Consider the following 23,578-nt stretch of genomic DNA (forward strand, 5'->3'; position numbering starts at 1 on the left):
TAATGATGTTTTATTTAACATTTATGAAACAGTTTATTTCAAGAAAAGCCTCTTTAACAAACAGGTAATTACTTCCAAGATCATTGGCAATGTTGGTAAACAGTATGACACAATTGGATGCTGAAATGTCTAATATTTGTAATATATTGTTAATAATTTAAAATGTATTCATTTTAAAACAGAACTACACCAGTTGAACTAAAACGATTTGTAATCAGTACTGTTACCCAATCACTGCCAATAACCCTGTAACCATTGTTCAGCCCTCTCACTTTTGACAAACATTTTTTAAAGTAGCCTTTCATGCCAGCCCAACTCAATAACCCTGAACTGACCTTGTACGTACAACAGGATAAGCGAACATACCCTGGACAAATAGAATGGATAATTCAGCATTATCCTTATACTAGATTAGACCTTTCTCTTGAGTAACCTCAACCTGATTACATTGTGAGCTTTCTTTAAATCTGCTTCTCGTTGCAGGGGCACAGACAACTTGTACTGTTGTGCATACACAGAATAAACCAAGAAACAGCACTGGCAGGCAAATAGTAAATGTGTTCCGTTCTCTTCTACAGTATTTAATTTGACCTCTTTGTAGAACAGTTGTCACTAAACTTGGATCAGTGAAACATCATTTTTAAATCAAGTAAACTGGTATCTCTGTAGTTCTGCTGGTGTTTTACCCACATCAGCACCATTTTTACACTAAAAAGATGCATTGAAATAAAAGGAAGTTTTAGGGTGACAAGGTTAAGATCTGTACTGTAGATCATTAAAATATACCCTAGTGCATTCATTTAAGACCCTTGTAGTACCCTTGTTTTTCCTGAGTCTTAACTTTGAAAATATGTACATTGTTAGTGAACTCAGGCCATTGTGATTTACAGAAGGTTATCGTTTACCAGATATCATGATTAAGTGGCTGAACAGGTTTACACTATTTATAATTCCAGTGTAAATGGCAGTCCTTGAGTAAAGTACTGGGTAGCAATGCTGACATTGGCTATAGTGTTGAAAGAATAGTGACTAATATTTGTCAATTAGCAACTGATGGAAAGCCCTGAAACCATTTCCAGTGGACCTTGTATCAATTCATGTATATATATGATTGGTATAAAATAATAAATAAAATAATAATAATTTTAAAAAATGCCTGCCGGTAAATTAAAAAAAGAAAAAAAATCAGCAAGCCTTGAACCTTCATGATCTGCAAAGTCATGATCGACAAAGTACCTGTATTTACTACATTACAAACTTATACATTGCTTGCGCTGTTCAATGATTCCATTAAGCATATGACATAATCCACTAATACATTTAAAACAGACATCCTTATTGAAATATACAATATTACAATATAACAAAGAGTTTTATTTTGCATGTATTATTTGTTTTTCAAAGCTTTGGGTATGTAAGAATATGACAGCAAACATTTAAACTTGTATGAATGTCTTTCTGAACTTCAACATTAATAATATACTCCAGGAGACAATTTCATAAATATGTACCTGTGCTTTTTAAGTCATGGCTAAAATCATGAAGCTGAGTAGAATAAAGTGAATTCATCATAAATAGTTTTAAGAAAAAGCAAAGGCCCAGCCTTAATATCTTTGGCAATTTACTGCTATCAAAGCGCAACTTTGCACGTGGAACGATGCTTTCAAATTCAAAGTTCAGCTTCTTTTAAAAATGTTCCACTACATATTTATAGTACACAAATAATAGTCAAAACATAACATCAATTTAACATGAAAACTGAGGTTGATATTACAACTCATAAATTGCAGTTGTTTATAATGGCAGTCTAAACACACTGCAGGGATTACACGATTCATGTGGAATTGTTATATTGTTTTATATATACTGGTCAGGGGAATCAGCTACTAAAATCATAATGATATCAGAAAACCCAAATTAACAATTAGGGATTACTTTTAATCTTCCAAAGCATTCTTGTGCTTTATAAAAAGAAAAAGCTGCTGTAACCCTAAACCGCTCCCAGAGTTATATAAACCTGTTTTAAAGCCAGATTTTAAAAACATGTGCAAGAATATGGAAAATGAAAGGTACTGACAGTCTTTGTCTAATTTAGTAGCATGTTCTGCTGAGAAAGTATACTGAGTATCTCAACTAAAGAGATGTTTACATTATCCCACGCCAACTGACATCAGTAGCACATTAAAAAGAGTCAATCATAGTTCAACTGTGGAATAATGATAAGACAGTAAACCAGGATCCAAAGGAATATAAGCAGGTAAATCCCTGGAGTGGTTCCATTGCTGGGGTCTTCGGAATTCCTTGCTGCTTTAACTGCTGAGCTCTCCTGACCTTGGTATTCTCCACTGCAAAAAATTCAATAATTGTTTAATAATAAGTACACGCCATTCTACACGCACAGACGATGACATGTTTTGGTTTAAAGTTATAAACAGGACAAAGACCAAAACAGTGCACAGCAATTTGAACTAGGAACTCATGAGCTGTCAGTAAAATCCGGATGGCCAACTAATGGAAGAGTTATTGGTGATAACTTATGAGCCAATTGGGCTGGTTTAGTACACCTGTTTATAAGCATGCTACGCTGAACAAAAGACGGGTTGACTGAAGCATAAGGGGAGTGTTGCTGCCAACATCAGCTAATCCTAAATCTAATGTAACGCATGAGTAACTGAACTAACTGTAGACCTTTATGAGATATTTAAGTAATGTAAGGTTTCCAAGTAGTTGCAGGTGGAGAAATTCAGCTTCCTTGGAGAAACTAGGCAGGACACTGGGATCAATGTCCAGCAAGTACAGGCAACTCCTCATCCTAACCAGTGCAAGTCTATGAAATCAGTACAAGCATCTACAGCTCATAAAAACAACACATTCAATAAAATAATATAGTCATAAAGTTACCTGATATTAGAACTGATAAGATGGTCATTTTCACTTCCATTTTCCTTCATCTGGTTACTCATTGTCTGGAAAAACAAAATATAAATAAAATGTATATAAACAAAAAATAAATAAAATCAATAACAATTCAATAACCACTCTGGGTTTTCAAAACAAGGATCTCCAAGCTTCCAGAAATCCAGAAACGAACCCACAGTGCATGTGGCATATACAAAAAGCATAACACAAACACTGATTTGCAAATCTTAGGTTATCTCTACTCACATCAGCATATACAGGCATAGATACAAGTAAAACAATAATATACTGTGCCAGTTATTTGAATTGGTAAAACACTCCTGAACTTTTGATGGTTTAGATACAGCAAAGATACAATTACATTGAAAAGGTCCTACCGGAAATGAAAACATGGCTTTGTTTTTAGCTTTAAATATTAACTACATACCTGTTTCCTATGGGACAACTTGGGGCAAATGTGGATCTCGGTTATTGAGTCTTCAGAGTGTACATTGTTCCTCCTGTGTACAAACAAAATAGTTACCTTTTCTTCCAAACATAACATAACATCCACTTTCCCTCCATTTTATTTTCTAAACTTTTCTAATAACATCCCTGTGAACAAGAAGAAAAAAGAGCCGTGGAAGAGATGTAATGTGTTTCTTGTCAAAAACTAGAGGGTTCTGTAACACTTTAACGCACCTGACTTTGGAGTAACCTTTTTAATTAAGCAGGAAATGTTATACTGTACTGTACTGTACTGTACTACACATCTCCTATGCCAGTTTACAGTACCTTATGATTTCTGTGTGCTCTGTGTTTTCCAAGTCATCATTACGTCCTTCTGTTAGAACTGAGATTCCACTCTTGCTATCAGATGACTCTCTGCCATCCTTGATATCATTGCATTCTTCACCCAAATCTGTTTCTTTGACTGTTGGCATCATGCCTTCAACCAGGTGCTCCACAACCTAACAGTAAATGTGCACACAGTAAAATTCCAATCAAAAACAAGACTGTCTTTGAATAATCAATAAAATTAGCAGTGGATATAGAAGCTAGACATTACAAATATTGTTTATAACTTGATCTGCAGTAGGTGCAATACCAAATTGCAAGAAACTTCAGAAATACTGTACACAGTGCAATGCACGTCTATATACAGTAGGATTTTCACTATTGCATTATCAAATAGCAAGCAATGGGGGATTCTACAATACTTCAGACGGTAACATGGGAACCAGTTGTCCATTTGTTATGGAATAACATCCAACTAATGCAAACTAAATACATTCTGTGACTACTAAAACATTACCTCAAGATTCCCCTTTATCTCTGGCTTTGCATTCAGCTGTACACTTTGCTCCTCCTCACCCTCTTCAAGCACTAACTCCTCAACTTGTTCTTCGTGAATATGTCTGGATGAAGAATTAAAAGAACTCTCTTGATCTACACCTTGGTCAGTTCTTGTTATAACCTGAGCATCTGAATAACTCAACATCGCTGTGTTTTCTTCAACTTTAGTGGAATCCTCCAAATATTCCTGATTTCCTCCATTCATTTGATTCAATGTAGCAGAAGGTACAGCTTGCGATGTGTTACCTTGAAGCTCAGAGCATGGCTGTATATCTCCCTTAACATTAGAAACTACATCCCATGATGAACTTGTAACTTGGAGATGTTCTGTACCTTCAGTGACTGGCGGGGAGAATGCTTCAATGATGTCTGAAATGGCCACATTGTAGTGAGGGTAGTAGACAAGATGTAAAGGTGTTACTGAAACAGGACTTTGGCTTACACCCTGTGCTTGACTACCATTAACTGGACACAGTTTCTTATCAGAAGGCTCTTCAGAAGCAGGCTTACTTTCAAGTGCAATGGAATCAATCTTTTGCATTGCTTCTGGATTCTCTTCTGATGGAGCATCGTTGCATTTGGATGGTATTGTCAGTGCATTAGATCTGTGTTCTACTGTAGAGATCTCTTCTAAAGCATTGTGTGGTTCACTTTTTTCTAAAGCGGACTCTGATGTATTAGGTGCCTTTTTGACTGTGGCTACCTTCTCCTCTTCACCAGAGAGTTCTGAGGACACCTCCTGGGCATTTTCTTGTTCAGGAAGATCCAAAATGTATTTGTAAGCATCTTCTTCCTCTGAAGGTAATTTAGATTTCACCTTAAAGCTAGCTTCAGATATTTCAGAAAAAGTACTCTCATCTATGAAAAGGTCTTCAAAAATGTAATCTTCCCTGGCATGTCCCTGTAATGGAGAGGTTCTACCAGGTTCCTCAGTATCTTTATCAGTTTCTACTAATTCCCCATTGATGAGCAACTCCCCTTTCTGAACAACTGGCAACTGACTACCATTCAACTGGCTGCGATTTTCGTTTTCCTGGATCTTTCCATCAAATTCTTCACTTATAAACTCATACAAAGAATCAGGTGTATCTCCGACAAAAGATGGTTGGGCAGAATTTGCACTTTGAACCACACAAGATACTCCCACTCTCAGTTCTAATGGCAGCTGTGGATAAGCAGTTGGCTCCGTGTGACTTGAGATGGAGTCTGAAGAGTCTTCTTCACTGTTCCAAGGCTGGTTATGTCTATCATTTAGAGTCTCGTACGCAGGAGGTGACATTTGTTCAGGCTTATCTCGTACAGAGGAAATGAAGATCTTTGGTGGGGGCTGTACCCAGTCATTTCTCGCAACGTAAGGCTGATCTCCATTCTGATGAAGCCCATTTACTGGAGAATTATCCTTAACTGGAGAAACAGATTTTTCAATAACGTCTGATACTTCATCCTATAATATAAAAAAATATCTGTGATGAAGCTTCACAATGAGACTGTGGCAATCGATACAGTATATATTTAGTTATCTTATTATTCATGGGGATTTTCATTCATTGTATGATAAACTTTTTGCATACCTTACACACCCATTTCCCCTTAACATGAAAATGTCTGTGTCTATGTGGCAAAGTGCCCCGCCCCTGTGTGCATTTGTGTGTTGTGTGTATGCGTGCGTGTGTAAATGTTGGTGTATAGATTGGTACACGGGATATAAATGGGTCTGTGTTTCACGTGTATTTAAATAGTGTATATTTGTATTTAGGCACGGGATTGCACATCACGCACGTGCATTTAAAATATAATATGTGAACACGGGGTTTCACGTAATGAATTCACGTGCTGGGATTCAAGTGAGTAATTAATTAGTAATTGAATCCCAGCACAACAGTATATATAGATGCACGTTTCTTGCACTAAGGGTTGGGTGTTCGAGAGTGGAGAACGGGTGAGGAGAAGGAGGAGAAACGTAAAGTAAAATAATATCTAGAAGTGTTTGTACTCACCGTGTTTGTTTGTCTCTCCGTGCACCGTTTGTTAAGTGTGTAGTCCGTTTTGTTTGTCTATTTATTTTGGCGTGAAGTGCCGTGTCCCGTGTTTTTGTCTGTTCCAACCTTTTATTTTCTGTTCTGTTTATTAAATGCTGAACGCGATCACGCGTTCAGCCTCACCAAAACCCCATCTCTCTGTCTGTGTATTCCTGTCTGGTCTGACACCACCCACTCTGGCCGTCTTTGTGACAGTCTACAATTTACATGTGGGAAGAAATTATGCAAGATAAAACAAGCATTAGTTTACTTACCTCCTCAAGCTCAGGAAAATGTTCAAGAAACTGAGAGACATAAGTCATAATGGACTGTTCATCAGGAGAAGCAATGGTAATATCTGTAAATTAATTTGTTTTGTTAGGTGTGGCTTAAAACTTTTGTCACAAAACACAAAAGCTTGTTTACACAGAAGCTTCGTTGTGTAAAATTACATCTAATCTAAAACTGCAGGATTTTGTTTTGTTTTGTTTATGCAGGTCTGAAGTACCAGTGACAGCATTGTACTGTGGTAATGGTGAATAATAAATATGTCATTGTTTTTTGCAGTGGCTACTGGAATATGTTCATGAATTGGACTTTTGTATCTAATTCTGCTCATCTGTCATCCCAGCAAACATTACATTGTAATATCAAATATAAGTATGCAGGCAAGTTGTTTCTACAGCACTATTATGTTGTTTTCCTGTCTCTAAATTACTTTATTATAACACATGCTAATATAACAAAGGAAAAGAGTAAATCATTAAAGCAAAATGACCTTGTCAGTAATATGCAAACACAGAAATTCAATAGGTATCACAAGTGACTTGATAGCATATACCCCGATAGTGTATTGTTTTTGTAGTGTGCTGTAGTACAGGATGTATTTTTCCAAACATATTCAATAAGAGAATTACTCACCACAAAAGCCTTTGCACTCTAAAATAATTTCAGTATTTAAAAAATGTTTGGTTACTCTGTGTCATCTTGGTGAGAACACACTTGTGTGACGTTTATGTCTGCATTGTCTTTCAGCGGGGCTGTGTAGAATTCTAACAACAACTGCATCCTGTCAGTGGAGAATGGTAACAGCAGCTAATCTTCTTACCTTCTGGTTCTAAAAGTCTAGGAATGCCCAGGTTATAGTATGCAATTCTGAAGGCATCCTCTAGGTTTTCCCCAGCAGTATTCTCCAGACCCTTCTTTATGTCTACCAAGCTGGGGTCAATTGCTTTAATAATGGCCAGGAAAGCTAGGCCACTCTTCCAACTTTTTCCAAAATCTTGAACAGCCACTCCATACCTTTAAAAGAAAAAAACTCCTGTTTTATTTACCGTTTACTCTTAAAATATCCAACAAAGCCCCTGGCTGAAATATGTTTTTGAGTAATATATTCGGCACGGCCTAATGGGGATACTGATAATTGGGATTTCTGCTTAAATGGGATACAACTGTGGGAGGCGGTTCTTCCCAGTGCTATTTATGTCATTTAATTGGGACGTCACTTCATTTAATTGGGATACACTATTTTCAAATGATGAACCGGTTTTCCGAGCAAGACAGGTTTGCGCAGCACAGTGCAGTGACTAGGTCACTACGTGATTACACTGTAACTTGCGTAAATTGCGTAAACCATCTCCTGTGGTTTCTCAGGCTGCTGTTGCAAAGGAAGTTGGCGTGTCAACACCACAGGCGTCTCGCTTTGTGATAAGACGTGATTTCATTATTTTTCATTTCATGAAGAAATAAAAACAAGTGATTCAGCAAGTATTTAACATTTAATCATAATGTGATGTGATTTCATTCCTTTTCTTTTCATTTAGAAACAGAAATATGTCTCAAATGTCTCTCGTTTAATTGGGACAGCTGCTTATTTGGGATATTTTTACTTATCCCGAGGCATCCCGAAAAAAGCTGCGCCGACTGTAATACTGTATACCCAGCTGTTTAACTTACAGCAGTAAATAACTTTACAGATTACCCCCTAACTCTCCAAGCATAACTACCGTCCTGTTGTTAAATAGTAGTTGCAGCAGGGTAAAAAAGACAATTCTTACTTCCTTGTGCGTCTCTGTACCCATTGCAGAAGTGTCTTAATGGCTCTCCTTTGACCCTTCAGTGACACTGACAAGAGCCTTTCCTCAGTTGGTGTGCTGGGGTGTGATGTATCTGAATCTGTGCTGTTCTGCAGAGAGGAGAGGCTTGAGGAAGACAAAACTCTATTCTTGATATTTCCTGTCAGTTCTTTGATCTGGAAAAGAATAATAAAACGGGGAAAAAATGTGTTAAATGTCTAAATACCCTCTTAAAATCTCCCCTCAGCTAATGCAGAAGAAGGGGAAAATAAGGATTTTACTTGGCTCTGTTTTAGTTCCTGACTGTGCTGCTTTGTTTCGTCTGCTGGGGATTAACTCTGCAACTGGGCCAAAGCAAACGTACACAGCCTTTTTAACTAGAAACGGAATCAGTAAGTGCTGGATGATCTTTCATGGCCAGATGGAATCACTAATCACGTGAAAGTGTAGAAGCTGCAGATTAGTCTTGTAATTGAAAAGGTATGTACTGTAGACGCTTCCACTGTATTTGTGACCTTATCTAGTGGCATCAGAGCTATGCTTAAGCACTATGCTTTTGTGTAAATCCCCTGCACTATAGTACCAGGAGATCAAATCTCAGCTGCGGACTGCAGCTTATGATGAGAGTGTGGCATGGTTCCAGAATGCCATCATGCTGGATTTGGACCCTTTTACTATGCTAGCGTTTTATCATACAAGATTAGCAGCCTGGGAGTCCCAAAGAGTTCTGTTATTCAAATCACCCTCCAGCTGAAGAGACCATCCATCACTTTCATTTCGCTCAGAGTAACCTTTCATATGAGGCTGTTCTTCCTGACTGAAAGCTGTTCATTATATACTTTGTGTGCAATAAAACAATTGCATTAATCTTTTATAAAAAAGCTATGTAACACTGTATCAGTCTTAATGTGATGCATAACGTCATAGCCGTTCATATGAGCCATTCATATTTCCACAGTTAAGCATAAAAATATACATTACCTGAAAGAAAAGAATAATGTTCCATATCAATCCAAGAACAATGGAGGAATTGCCATCTGCAACATCAGCAGCATCGATGCTGACCAACTTTACCTAAACAGGTTAATTGGAAGTGATGTTATATCCAAATGCATTTTGCAACATACTGTAATAGTTTTGGCTTTCAACTTCACAACACATTTAAGAAGTTTGCTACATCTCTAGACCCACAAGGCACAATTGAGAAATGTACTAAAATGGGCGCTACCTTGTATTCTACTATACATTTGAGTAATTTTACTTATTGGTACTTACATGTCTTTCCTCCAAAAACTTCAAGACCTTTGCAATATTGTTGAGCCGAAAAATGCGATGCGACGATGGTTTGAATTCATGAAGCTGGAAGACATCAACAACATATATTTGAAAATGGCACAAAAAAAAAGCATTGAAAATCAGTTCCTACGTTCAAATTCAAAAGTATTTCTTTAACCAGGATAACGAGCTGGAAATGCGCATCATTTTTAAATGAGTTCTAACAAGGTGATGAGTCACAGAAGTTACAGTATTAAAAGAAAGTTCATTCATTAAACTCAACACATTACAATGTACAGACCGCAAAGTGTAGCATTAACAATGTATACAGTACAGGTAGTAGCCATGATAGAGGACTATATAAATACCTCAATACGTCCAGACAGCCCATATGGTCCAATCAGGAATCAAAATATGTCTGATAAAAAAATTACAAAATTCTACTTACCAACTTACAGCCTGAGAGCTCCTCCAGCAGTATCATCAGGATCTTCCCATCCTGGACGTCCTGAAATAAATCTGTCACTTCCAAAGGAGGTTTGCACTAAAGAGAAGAGGAAGCTCTTTTTATTATCATTTTATAATACATGTCATGATTTTGAATTTAGACACAGAAGTCTTTTTCCTAATACAGTATTTGACTTTAGCATGGAAGGTAAAGTATACATTGTAAATAGGTGCATATTGAATACTATATATATATATATATATATATATATATATATATATATATATATATATATATATATATATATATATATATATATATATATTAAATGTACCATGTAAACCGTAATACTCAGAGTACTGTTTATAAAAAAAAGGTAAGAAAACATGTAGTCATCAATTAGTATTTATTCCTAGTTAATATCTCCATCTTTTACTGCAATTCTGATCAATATATAATTTGTTACATTGAATGAGGGGAAATATGAGGACAAATGTTCCTTTGACTAAACATTTGACAGCATTTCAGAAAAACATGCCTTGCACAGGTGCAACCGAGAGTGCAAGCTGTGTAACATGACAAGAGCGCTAATAATCTCCTTGCAAACAAAACACATCCTGTGATGTACATTTTCTACAGGCCTCACACTGAGAAAAAGATGGTTAAAAAAATATATATGTTTTTTCAAAGGTAAGGTAAGTATAGCCTTTGGAACACACTTTAACGGGGCCTGATGGTACTTACTTTCTCTAAATGCAAATTGATCCACCTTGTAAATGTCCTCTTCTGAACTGTTTCTCTTTCAACTGTAAGATAACAAATGTAAGTTGCATTGCAATGAATTATATATGGTGTTATTGGGTTCGTACATTTAACTACTCTTGCTCCCTCCTCATGTAATGGCAATTCCCAATTTTCATGAATATAAAACCAGCCCCCCCCCCCACTTCCCCCCCCAAGTACCCAATACGTTTACATAAGAAATCCAGCAAACATGTGGTGATTGATGCACTTGCTATAATCCACTTGATGTTATATAAATGCAACCATTCTCCCCAGTTTCAATGATAATACTTATGCACCATCTGTGACAATTTATATGTGCGATCTGTTCTGCAAGGCACAAAATAAATATAAAATGTACCAAGCCAACTCTTTCTTCTGACCATTGAATATAAAGATGAGTCACCATTAAGACACCTTGTGAGTCATTTCCATTTAAAGTCAATGTGAAGATTTTAATCAGTTGCAATAGTTGTCAGAACAGAGAGATTTTACCAAAAACCAATACCAATATTACAGTATATCTATAATATAGAAACAGCTCTCACCTTGGTTATATACTGCAGTAAGTGATTACATTACAACAGTGGAGTGAAGCTGGGAGCCTGCTCAAAGGATAAGCCAATATTTTCTAGCCAAAAAGTGAAACCCTCAGCTAGACCTGTTTTGTCCCTCTAATCCCAGAAGGTACTCAAAGTATCATCAGATTAGTGGATATACTATCAATTAAGTGTAAAGGTAATATAGTATATAGTTAGTCACATGATCTGGCAGTTTTCAGTTCCAAAAGATAGCTCTCATTTTTTAAACAATATGTAAGGAAATGAGTCTAAAATGTATATTTCAAACCATTAAGGGATTATTATCTACAGTATAAGCACCAACACACTGTGTAAAAGCTTAGGACTTCCTAATACATATACCATTACAAATAAGCGACAGAAAACCAGAACCTTTGTACCTCCACAGCCCATAAAACAAATACATATGGCATTTGTTTCAGTGTAGCATGGACTGTACCCCAAATCCATTGTGCTACCTTTCTATTATTTAACAAGAATAGACTTAACTGAGTAGTAAGCAAACACACAGTAAAACATTAGCCCAAGTGGTAGTCTGACTACAAATCAAACCCCATCAATAAGGACTCAGGAAAGGACCCCTCCCAACTACTGTGATTAGCAATTCATGACTCATATTACATATTCATTTTTTACGTTTACTGTGTGCTTTAATTGGCCATTTATTCTACTCAAGTGTTCTCACCTGTCTTAAACCCAGTTTACCAATAGATCCTTAAAACAGACCTGTGGCAAAGTGGTTGCAGTGCGCAGGTGTACAGGTGATACAGTGCTCAAGAGAACAACAAAGGTACGGGTGAAATGATGGTTTATTTTTGTAATCCAAAGTCACTTGACAACAGTAAATAACAGTGTTAACTGGCAATACACAATGATGCGTATTGCTCAGTAAAACCACGGGGTTCAGTCCCGAAACAATAAACACGGTCTTTACTACACACACACTATACAAACATGGTCACCAGTCCAATGTGAGTGCTGTAGTGCTTGTGATGCAAATACAATTTATCATGATACAAGTGCAGTGATTTCCGGGTTCTGTGCTGGCCTCTGGCAACAGCTCCGGATCATGTTAACCGTCTAATAACAACAAACAAGTACAATTAGACACCACAAAACAAACAAAACACTCACGATTCACAATACGGTTCTCCTTCCCTGTCATAGGATATGTTTAGCATTTGGTGTATGCAGTTTTGACAGACAAAAGGGTTATTCAATGATGTAAATAGTCATTAGGATGGCTCCACTAACAATTAAATACTGTACAGTATACTTTATTTAGAAGTACTATCACTTACTAACCATGATGATAAAAACAGTACATGCTGAACTACTCAGTAATCCTGTTTGCACAATGCTGCAAGTGTTTTTTTTTCTAAGGCAGCCAATTTCAGGTCTGGCTGCGTGCATATCATGTGAGGTTAATTTGTTTGAAATGCAAAGAGTGGCAGACCGTAGCTGAAGGTTTGTGTGTTACCAGCATGTAGCCACACATCATACTGGGCTAGCATGTTAAAGGTTGAACTTTGTAGGGAAGCCCTGTCACAAAAATACAATACAGTGTTCTGCTCAAATATCACACTAACACTGTTATACTCTTAGTAAAGCCTTTTGGAGCCTTTTTTCATCCTGCATTTTCAGAACCTCTACTACAGTATAGCAACCTATCTCTCCCATCGTTTTTTTGACAACACACTTATTCTGTGCAATAACATGTTTAGACAGAGATGGAGTGCAGTTCGACTCCCAGCTGAAAGCTGGTTGTTATAGAAACAAGGATTGTTACAGTATATAAATAACTTGCTCAAAAAAAAAACTATACTGCAAAAGGTGTTAGGTTTCAACAAAATAATGCAAGAACAGGATTTCCTGTTTTTTTCTGTTACTAAATAAATGAAATCCTTTTCATTTAATAAAACATACCACTATCCACGACCACTATCATTAGTTCATCATTAAACAGTACTGCTTTCACAGGTAGCAACATGACTGCATAGTTGTTTTCTGTTGTTTTTGATACTCAGTATTCCTGATTGGGAAACACCTTCCATTTAAGCACAGCACTTTCACAGTTCATCAATTCATTATTTAATTATCCTTTTTTGTGAGCAATTTTTATTCATTTAGAAAGCTTCAAATATACAAGATGTAAGAATGATAACCTGCATTGTAACTGTTTTTTTATGGTTTGTTTATACATTCATAAACAGCAATCCACAGACCTCAAACTGTGAATGTCCAAACAAATTGGTGCTGGTTCAATTTGGCATCCAGTATAGTATTATAGTATGTTGACAGTGAGGGATTTCTATGCCCATTCCAAACAGTCATTTATTATCAAAATCTGTGTTTTGTTTTGTTTTTTGTTTTAATAAAAAGGACATACAAACCATACCAAGAGAAAATATTGAACTGAACAGTGGGACTCTGTAACGATTACTGTATGCTCACAGATCCATCAATAGTCATCGGGTGTGTTTGTGGGGCGATTTGGGGGAACTGCTGGGTAATTTTTAGATCAATCCAACAAAGCATTTAGAAGTTATAAGCCTCACAAGCTTTCATAGAAAACAATACCCAAACGTCCAAATGCATGCAGCTTGCCTCCTAATTACACTATCCATCTTATGCCTGATCTCCTCCAAATTAAAGAAACATTTGTGATCATGCATTTTATACTCTCCCGTCTATTGTATCGTGCACAACAATCCTGAAAAGAAATAAGGCCTATATTGATATGGTTTCCATTGTATTTTTTAACAGTTGCAGACTTGGGATGCAAGAAAGTCCATGTATCCCACCAAAGCTTCCTCCGAGAAAGGATTCAGGATAGAGACTGGCAGCAGGGCTCTTTAACACAATGTTACCACTGTGCCATGTATGCATTTCAGACAGATATACTAGATTCCAGGCTGCCACTACCTTTTGATTTTCTTTTTAATAATTAGTAATAAAGCATGGAAATGTGAACTGTGATCTATTGTTATGGTTTTACACCTCTATTTTCAATTGCAAGCACATTCTAAAGCAATATATATGAGTTATAAGGACTTTAGTCCCCTCGCCTCTTTCCTATTCCTGTTTTTTTGTCTGACTTCATTAATCAATGTAATTAAATATCACATGGGATCTTAGTTTGACTGATCAAAAGATATACATGACATTATTAAATATATCGCCTTTTTTACCAACAGAAACCACTGAGTTACAAACTGTCAGGTTTCTTTATCCAGTCCGTGATTTACTAAATTGTAAAGCAGAATGCAAACAGTATACTGTACCTTTTTCTACAGTTTCAGTTTGAGTGACAGTAAGTGTTATTATAGGAGAAAGTGCTTAGTGTTTAAATACTAATAGTGTTTTCAGTTTAAAACATTATCCTAGCATTTTATAGATTTTGATTTGTATCAGCCAGAAAAAATTGAACAAATTAAATTGAACTTTTATGTATTATTTTGGGGTCAGTCATATGGAAATGAGGACAGTACTGGGCCACAGTTGCAACAACATATCTCCATTTTAAATTACAGACATATGCAGTCCTGTAAATAATTAAATTACAGAAATCTGCCCATGGCCCATAGCTACTTGAAACGCCACAATAAGTTAATAAGTGTCTAAGTGTTAACTAAAAGATGGAACCTAAAAAGGGAAAAAGGATGAACTTTTGCTCAGAGAGGGCAAAATGGCATTAGTTAAACCTATACTGCCTCATGTGTTCGGCTTCAACTGCAACTCAATTACATTGCTTGAGGAATACATAACAATTTGCATTTATGAAAATGATAGGAAAATGGATATGATGTTATGCCTTCCTTGTTTCTGCTGTGCCCCTCTTGCAAGCTCCAAATGGCAATAGCTTGGGAACTGCACCTTGTCTCTGCCACCCTGTATCAAACTGGTTTCAAATAAGATGCTACTAGTAGACTTGCAGTAAGCATGGAGTCAGTTCTCGAAAAATTCTCATTTTAGGTCCAATCAACAGGTGAAAAGAAACAAAGCCACCATACAAAATGGCCCATGATAAACAGATCTGTGTCCTCACCTCACTGTATCATTGAATGGCTCTCGCAAGCCTTTTTTTCTATCCAAGTAAATATTTCTTACAGCTGTTGGATAATAAAGACAGACAGGGATAAAATACCTACATGTTATCCTGATCATTGTGGTCATGGTCTGGATTAGTCTTGCTTGCTAATCAATAAATCAAAACTGTACCAGTTATTTGAATACCAGTGCTACAGCAGCATTTTTTTTTCTCTAAATGGTTGTTATGAAGCCCAATGTGGCCAGTAAAAACAAAAATCCTCAAGAAAAATCTTTATTCGTAGTAAGTTTAAAAATGTGTCATTTGTAACATTGTTCATCTGCTAGTTCCTTCCTACCCCATTAAAAACTGACAACAAAAAAACCTCATAAGCAATAAACAGTGTTTTGAAAGCCCAAACTAACAAGGGTTTAGAGTCTTGTAGTATCAATGTATAACCATACAGAAGCTTCTGCTGTTGTCTGGCACTGATATTATAAATGGGATTTAGCTACAAATGTACAGAACTGTCATTAGGTTTCATTAAGAGCCTGAGGCTGTTCATGTTGTGTAGACTGACAGGATGGAGCATTTACAGATCTGGTCATTCCTGTTCTTCATATGTTATCCATTACCCACCACTACAAAGGAATCTAATGTTTAGAAAAAACAGATACTATGTTAGTTGTGTTATTTCTATTTTCGGTGTCATTTCTGGTACAGTGACATGATACACAGTACTGTAATGGTACTGGTAGTTATTTTTTTACCATGGTAAATTTGCATTTCTAGTTTTCTTATTCTTTTCCGATGGTGATACTATGCATTTACCATAGTTTTTAATATGCTTTTACCATACCTATCTGCGCGTTACCTATGCTTTACCATGTTTTCAATATGTTTAATTACATTTTGCTTTTACTATGGTCAACTTTTATAGTATAAGGGTAGACATGGAATGGGCTTATCAGCTTTCAAATGCAGGAGTCTGGTTTACCCTGGGAATCAGCACAGACTAATGGCTTTTTAATAGCTTAAGAGCCCTATTTTGAACTAAGTGCAAAAGCAAGTTCAAATGGGAATATAATCATGTTACCAGTATGAAACTAATCAGCGACTCAGAATTATAATGTAACTGCTCCTTCCTGCCAGTTTTATACCCGTAGCAATCAAAACGTATGAATTAATAACATCTATCTTGTGTAATATTTTGTAGCTATCAAGCCTAACACATTGTTGTTATGTGACCTAACTTAACCTTCACTCTGCTAACAACCTCCAAAAGTAAACAGCATTTGTTTTCAAACCTCCCCTTAACAAACACTCTCTAGACTAGGGCCGCTACGATTAAATCGAAAACCGATTTTTCAATTGATTCCATTCCTCATTATATACATCGAGATAAATACTGGATAATCGATTAAATGATTACATTTTTGTAACACGCATACTTAATAACATTATTTACGTTTATCAACAAAAAAATACACCGAACGTCCTGCCTTGCTAGTTATAGTATTTCTGCCAGACAAGTACAATCAGTGCTGCCCACAGCTGATAAAACATTTTTATTTTACTCCTACAGTACCACGCGCAAAGCTATATTACAGTTAATTACCAATCACATTCAACTGTTGTGCACAAGCTTTTACTGAACAGCAATTATTAAAATAATGACATCATAGGAACAAACATTTCTGTGGGCAGTACAATCATATATATTTTTTCGAACTATTATATTTTGTTTGCCCAGTTAATCGATTGCTATTTAGAGGCTTAACTGACAGCCCTGTTCTAAACCCAGGCTGCATTCCACAAAGACTCCTGTTGGAAGATGTGGGAATTGAACAGCCATGCTTTTTTTCTGATAACCAGCATTGCCTCCCAGATGTGAGTCATTTTCTGCTGCTGGTAATAGTTTAGAATGTTTTCTTACCCTTCATCATTTAAAATAAGGACAGGTTGCACCGACAGGCAGAAGGGCATGGCTGACCATTAATTATAGGATGACGAAGGTATGAGGATCAGGCTGACACCAGACTCCACCCACAGCTGCACTGATAGGGAATAACAATCCTGTTTTTAGCTTCATAACAATATTGTTTGTACCGTAAAAAAGGAATGGTAGTAAAATCTAAAGCCCGCTATGCAATACCTATACCTAATTAAAGCCTATTAGCAGTTGCTTACCTGTGAGAAATGCCTATGCCCCTAGACATACTTCCACTATTTGCTCTGAAATTGTTTTTTTAATTAATCCATACCTTTAAATACTCATAAATGGAAGTCTTATTTTATGTCTGACATTATCAGTTTCTTCGTCATTAACTGTCTCACGTCACATAGTGTATCATCACTTTTCTTCTCTTGTTTATCTATGTATGCCTAGTATTTGTTTTCAGGTAGCAGTTGGGCTTCCCTAAAATGTTCTCATGGTCTCGGGTAAAGGAATAAGCAAAAGAAATGAAAAGTAACACAGCTCCATGCTCATTACACACAAACTATGCCGAAAGCAGCAAGCACTCATGCACTCAGGAGGAGTATCCCTTAATATCGCTAAGCAACACCTAAGAACCTTTTTTTAGACATAATATCCTTGAGTGTCTGAAATTCAGTGGTTGTAGTCTCTGTGTAACCTGATCGTTTGTTTACATTTGTGTGAGTAACTGAATGAATCATTTTCTGATAAACACTGAAGGTTTTTTTTTCTGATAACCAGAATTTTTTTTTATTTTTTTTATTTCATATGAAAGTATTTTGAGGAGTTAATTGTTCCATTGCAGAAGACTGCCACAACACACTACTGATTTTTATTTCAGTAGTGTATGTACGAGTTGAAAATAATAATAATAATAATAATAATAATAATAATAATAATAATAATAATAATAATAATAATAATAATATAGACTTAGTAGACTTTCCAGTGTTGGTCTGTTAACAAAATGACAGATACTTGCCACTTTAGATTACACAGTGTACATAACACAAGTTGACTGAATAGCAAGTCAGAGTTCTTTTAGCAGGCTCAAGAGAACAGAGTAATTGCTATGTCATTGTGTTTTGGTGTACTCTGGTGACACCAGCACCACCTGAAACCACTGCAAGATCTACATGCAGTCGCACTCAATCACAATACAAGGTGAATATGTCAGGCAGTATCCATCACATGTGGCCACCTAGTGTCAATTACACAAGTCCCCTGACCTGTCAGGCAGCTTGAGCAGATTCCTCCTTTAGTCAGAATCCTACATGAAGGAAAAGTCTGAAGGAGCATGTCTTTGAAGCACCCCAAATGACAGCTCCACTGGTCATCAAAGAAACAGTGTTCTCATTTGAAAACCAGGCCGGATTTACTTATTGTTCTGATACGGAACTGGCAGAAGTTCAAGTGGGAGAAAAGTAATAGCCCATTCAAACATGTTTGTTCAGTTTAGTTTGCTAAGCCAGGCAGTCAAAACAGTTCTGTTCTGTGATGAAAAACAGAGGTCTGTGCTAGTGGTCAGACTGACAAGGCAGCTGGACAAGGCCAGCAACAGAAGGCTGAGGCCATTTATAGCCTGTAGTTAAGTTTAAATAACAATAAATACCCCCAACCATCATAACCTAGCTTTCAGGTCTGATTATAGTGCAGAGAAGCAATGAATATACTAGATGCAGTTCCAATACTATGCATCTAAATCCTCTTGCTATGTTATTTTTTGACCTGGTACATAAGTCTCCTTGTCCGTACTATTAAGAGTCAAGCATCTAACATTGTCTTTAATGGAAATGGATAATAATAACCACCAACTTAGTCATAACATCTGTTTCTGAAATTCTGTTAACACCAGCCTGCTATTTTTATTATATAAAAATATTTTGGGGTTATCGAAATTTGAACCGACATAAATTAATAATCTTTGGGACTCTTTCACAACTCAGAAGTGTTTATAAAGCTCAGTTTTGACAGATACTGATTGTGTAACAGCGATGATTTATAAAACTACACCAGCCACCAATGCACACAGTCTGAATCCCAATGAGCTTTGTTGCTTTTAAGAGCTTGTGTGGGAACATACTGGAATGGAATTCCTGAAATCGTATGCCAGAGAAAACCCACTTTTTTAAAATGAAAAGATGTTTGTTTTTTTTCTTAAGGCCTGCACAGAACATTACTACCCATTAATAAAGGCATACTAAAAAGTCAGGTTTTTTGTTTTTTAATGAAAATTAGATTATCCTTTAAATGGTTAAATCACATCACTCCAAACAACTTTTACTGCATAATTTAAGAGCTGAGAGCTTTTAACCATCACTTGAAGTACGCAACGCAATATAATCTATAAATAAAATATTTAATTACATTTTAACTCATTGGTTCCTTTTTTCATTCTCTACAACTGAATTACAGTATATATCATTTTTAAATGATACTCTGTGAAATGGCTTTGATGTACTTATTTATCCAAATTTGTATTTGTAGAGTATTAATTCCAATAACAGGATTAATTTTATGACTGTATAAAATAACATCCACAGGATATTAATGCAATAAAGCTGTACAGAATAAATAGCAATAAAACACTCACTGGTAGAATATGTATTAATACTAAAAGAACCTTAGTAAGATTCTTTGAGTTTTGACTTGAAATCTTTTTCAAAGTCTTGACAAAATATACTGTCTAAGAACATATACTGTTAAATTGTACTTATTGGTTATGCAATCGTTTATGTATCCTATACAATTAAATTTCTCTGTGAATTTAAAGGATTCATCTCAAGCTAACATATTCCCTAATCTCCTACTTCAAACCCAATCATGTCATGGGTTCAGTCTTTCATTTCCATGTATGTATGCGGGAAAACCACAAGCCAGGTGTGTTTTAATTATATTACAAACTAAAGAGGTAGCAACCTTCCTGGGGTTAGGTTTACGCTACACACAGGTAACCTTTCTAGTTACATACACCATTTCAAACGCTAAATCACTCAAGGGCTGGTCAGGGGGACTCTAATGCTCTCCCCTAATGCAACATCCCAGGCAAGAGAAGAAAGAAAGCAGGATTTGTTTACGACTGCAGTTCTAGAATTATCACACTTTAAAAAATTCTAAATACACATCTGTAAAGGTATTCTCATTCATATGTGGAAGTGCCAGATTGAACTCACATCGGGTTACTGCATGAGATTATGAAATAGCTTGGAAAAAAAATACTTAATACTGGGTTTTAGAAGCATATAGTATGCCTACGCAGCGTCCTTGATCTCCAGATCTCAAAGCTTTTTTTAAAAAAAAAAATTGTAAAAGAAATGTTAGGATTAGTTGGATTTCTGTATTCAATTTAAAATTGATCCAGATGTCTATCATATGCACCACCTCATGTGGAAGACCTTATGTGACTGTACTAGTATCTCACAATGTTGTCTGCAATAAAATATTTATGCACATTTAACATTGTTATTGCACCCACTCCATCTCTGGGGTGTCTGGTATGCATGTTACGTAAAATAAATGAACATATTGTAGCAATCTCAGTTAACAAAGGCAGGCGCATCACACAGGGCGAGGCAATCCACACACAGGCAGAGGGCGGGTGCAAACCCGGGTCCTCACGCACTAAAGCATAGCGCTGATACCGCTGTACAAAAAAGCCGGCTCAATAGCAAGGAGCGTATATCACGCTTACGTCTCTATGTGTGATTACATCACATACCAGCCCTGCTGCTGCCTTCCCCCGTGTATGCAGCAATATGTATTGAATGATTACTGTTTTTATGTTACAGGTGTTAAAGCATATTACTTCGTTATTGGATTCACTACCAAACTTTTACTGTTTCATTTGCAAATGTGCAGGAAGGCCACTGCTCTGAGATGCTCTGAGGTTAACTGCCCTAAAGAACTTCCAAAAAAATGCCCAAGTGGAAAACCCACCTTTACAAAACCGATCATCACATGTTGATAACCCCACCCTCATTAGCATTAGAATTAGCATTAGCATTAGCAGAAAGCTTGAATCCTCTAGGGAGCTCTCAGCCTTATTTGGCTTTAATAATGTTACAGTACTATTACATCCTGTAACATGTTGCGTCTCTATTGAGGCAGCATGGGTTCAAGCAGATCATGTTAAAAACAAAGTCAAATAATTAAAGGTAAACGTATAATCTGCGTTTGACACATTAACCATTGGTAAAGCCAAGTTGTGTGTGTTTTTTTATGTTTGTTTCCTCTACGTGCGCCACAGAAGAGTTCCTTAAACGCAGGTTGTACTCCATTGTAATTGGCGCTTCATTAGCCTAAACACGTCCATGCATCAAAAGGAGGCGGTCATTCGTTCAACTGAGGAATGTGCAGCAATACCCTTCTCAAAATTCTGGCTGCCCAATCATGACCCTAACGCAACGTGTGTAAACTATTCAATCCCTGTCACACGGCTGCATGAGTATAACAACGTTTTAATGTTGGATGCTGCGATCAAAACAAAAATAGACATATAACTAAAATGTATGCGTTACTGAATATGTGAGGTGAACACACTTCATACACCTATTATATCATTTTGCAGAGTTGAAGTCACCAAGGTTAATGCAACGACATGATTTAACTTATTTAATACCGCATACATCCTGCCCCTGTACGTACACACACATTCACATAATACTTTTTACGGTTTACCTACCTTGTAAATTCTGTACTCTGATGTCGCTGATCTGTCCGATTAGTTCCTCTCGTTCAAACCAATCATTCCATTCGTGCCCTGCCATTTCACTAAAAACTTACAGGAAGCTCTCGTGCAAAACTGACAAACTCCAGAAGAGAAGCAGCTTTGTGCGCGGCTTTATCTTTCGGGGTTTTACAAGGCAGCTTTAGAGAGCCATTGTTGTTCAAATCGTATACTTTATCCGTGATTAGATGAGTTGCTTCAATGCTTTTCTGGAAGAGAGGATGGGTCTGAGCTGCGCATTGTGATTGTGAAGTTTTTATGTGACGTCGCTCAACAGCTTCAGAGAGCGAAAGCAGCAGGGAAAAAAGACACCTGGAGTATGTACAGAAAAAGCACCGCACGCCCACATAACAACCACCACCTTCCAGCTATAGTAACGAGGACTGGAGTCCAGGACACTAAAGCCAATGATCTGTATTTAGAAAATGGACTGAGCTCTACAGAGCTCTACTTAGATAACAAAATTATAGACATGGATGCTTTCCAGCATTTTACATGCAAAACAATAAGCTTTAACTGACTCGGGAGAATTGAAGTCCGTCTCTCCCGGTTTCTTTCAAAACAGTAAAATGTTTATGTGTTTTAGAAAGGCATTATAGTTTTTCACTATTCTTTAAATGAATATTATGCCAATACACAGTGTACAGCAGAAAAAAAAATAGTGTGCCCCAATGTTCGCTTTGAAAGGCCCTTGATTTAAGTGGAATTACCAGATCACAAAAAAGCATCACACATCACTGTAGTGTATAGAAACATGCATAATACAAACTCAATGCAGTTAACCCTTAAGAACCGAAAATCCAGACAGAACAGGGAATACGCCTAAACACATTTGAATTTGAGACAGGAAGGAGCAATACCAGAATCTAACATTTTGTATACCTTTCATGCCCCAGGGGACGTTAAAATATTAGCATTGCAAAACCAGCTTCTTTATTTTTATTTCCATATATCTTTTTTTTAATGAATGTTTTCTTGACTATTTTTTAATTGTTTTCTGTATTTGTGTTTAACTAGAAGCTCAATTCACGCAGAAGCGTTAAAGGAGTTCTAACTAAGGTTTTAAGATATATTTCATCATTAGTAGTGTTTTCTTCTGTTTTTGCTAAGAACCAAATAATATTTTAAAAGGCAACCAGTCATAATGGTAAGAAAGTCTGTTTAACAACTGGTTAGCACCCTTTATAAAACAAATATCTGCTGGTGAATGCAAACAAGTAATTTCTTGTTTCATAAATATAATGTTTTTCAAAGAACACAAATAAGGGCCAACTGGTAAAAGAGTGCTACAAATATTTCTTCATGGCTGCTGTCCAAATAAGGTATTATTTATTTATCTTCATGATAATGTACAATCTCCTTAGTTGTTTCTTGGTAATCTGTAGCAAAAATAATACTGTCACCTTTCCA

At 36.4% G+C, this 23,578-nt stretch overlaps 1 protein-coding gene across 1 annotated transcript; it reads right to left on the reverse strand.

The window, feature by feature from the left end:
• On the reverse strand, positions 1 to 22,531 carry LOC117421882 (calmin-like). The gene is made up of 13 exons (XM_034036344.3): positions 22,124 to 22,531; positions 10,815 to 10,876; positions 10,071 to 10,166; positions 9,623 to 9,706; positions 9,329 to 9,421; positions 8,330 to 8,523; positions 7,381 to 7,574; positions 6,548 to 6,630; positions 4,214 to 5,698; positions 3,694 to 3,869; positions 3,347 to 3,419; positions 2,902 to 2,966; positions 1 to 2,345 (listed from the first exon to the last, which is right to left on the reverse strand). The coding sequence occupies exons 1-13, from the start codon at positions 22,206 to 22,208 to the stop codon at positions 2,192 to 2,194; spliced, it is 2,844 nt and encodes a 947-aa protein (XP_033892235.3). The 5' UTR covers positions 22,209 to 22,531; the 3' UTR covers positions 1 to 2,191.
• Positions 22,532 to 23,578: the final 1,047 nt, after the last annotated feature.

Source organism: Acipenser ruthenus, chromosome 15, assembly GCF_902713425.1.
Source record: "Acipenser ruthenus chromosome 15, fAciRut3.2 maternal haplotype, whole genome shotgun sequence".
Lineage (NCBI taxonomy): Eukaryota > Metazoa > Chordata > Actinopteri > Acipenseriformes > Acipenseridae > Acipenser > Acipenser ruthenus.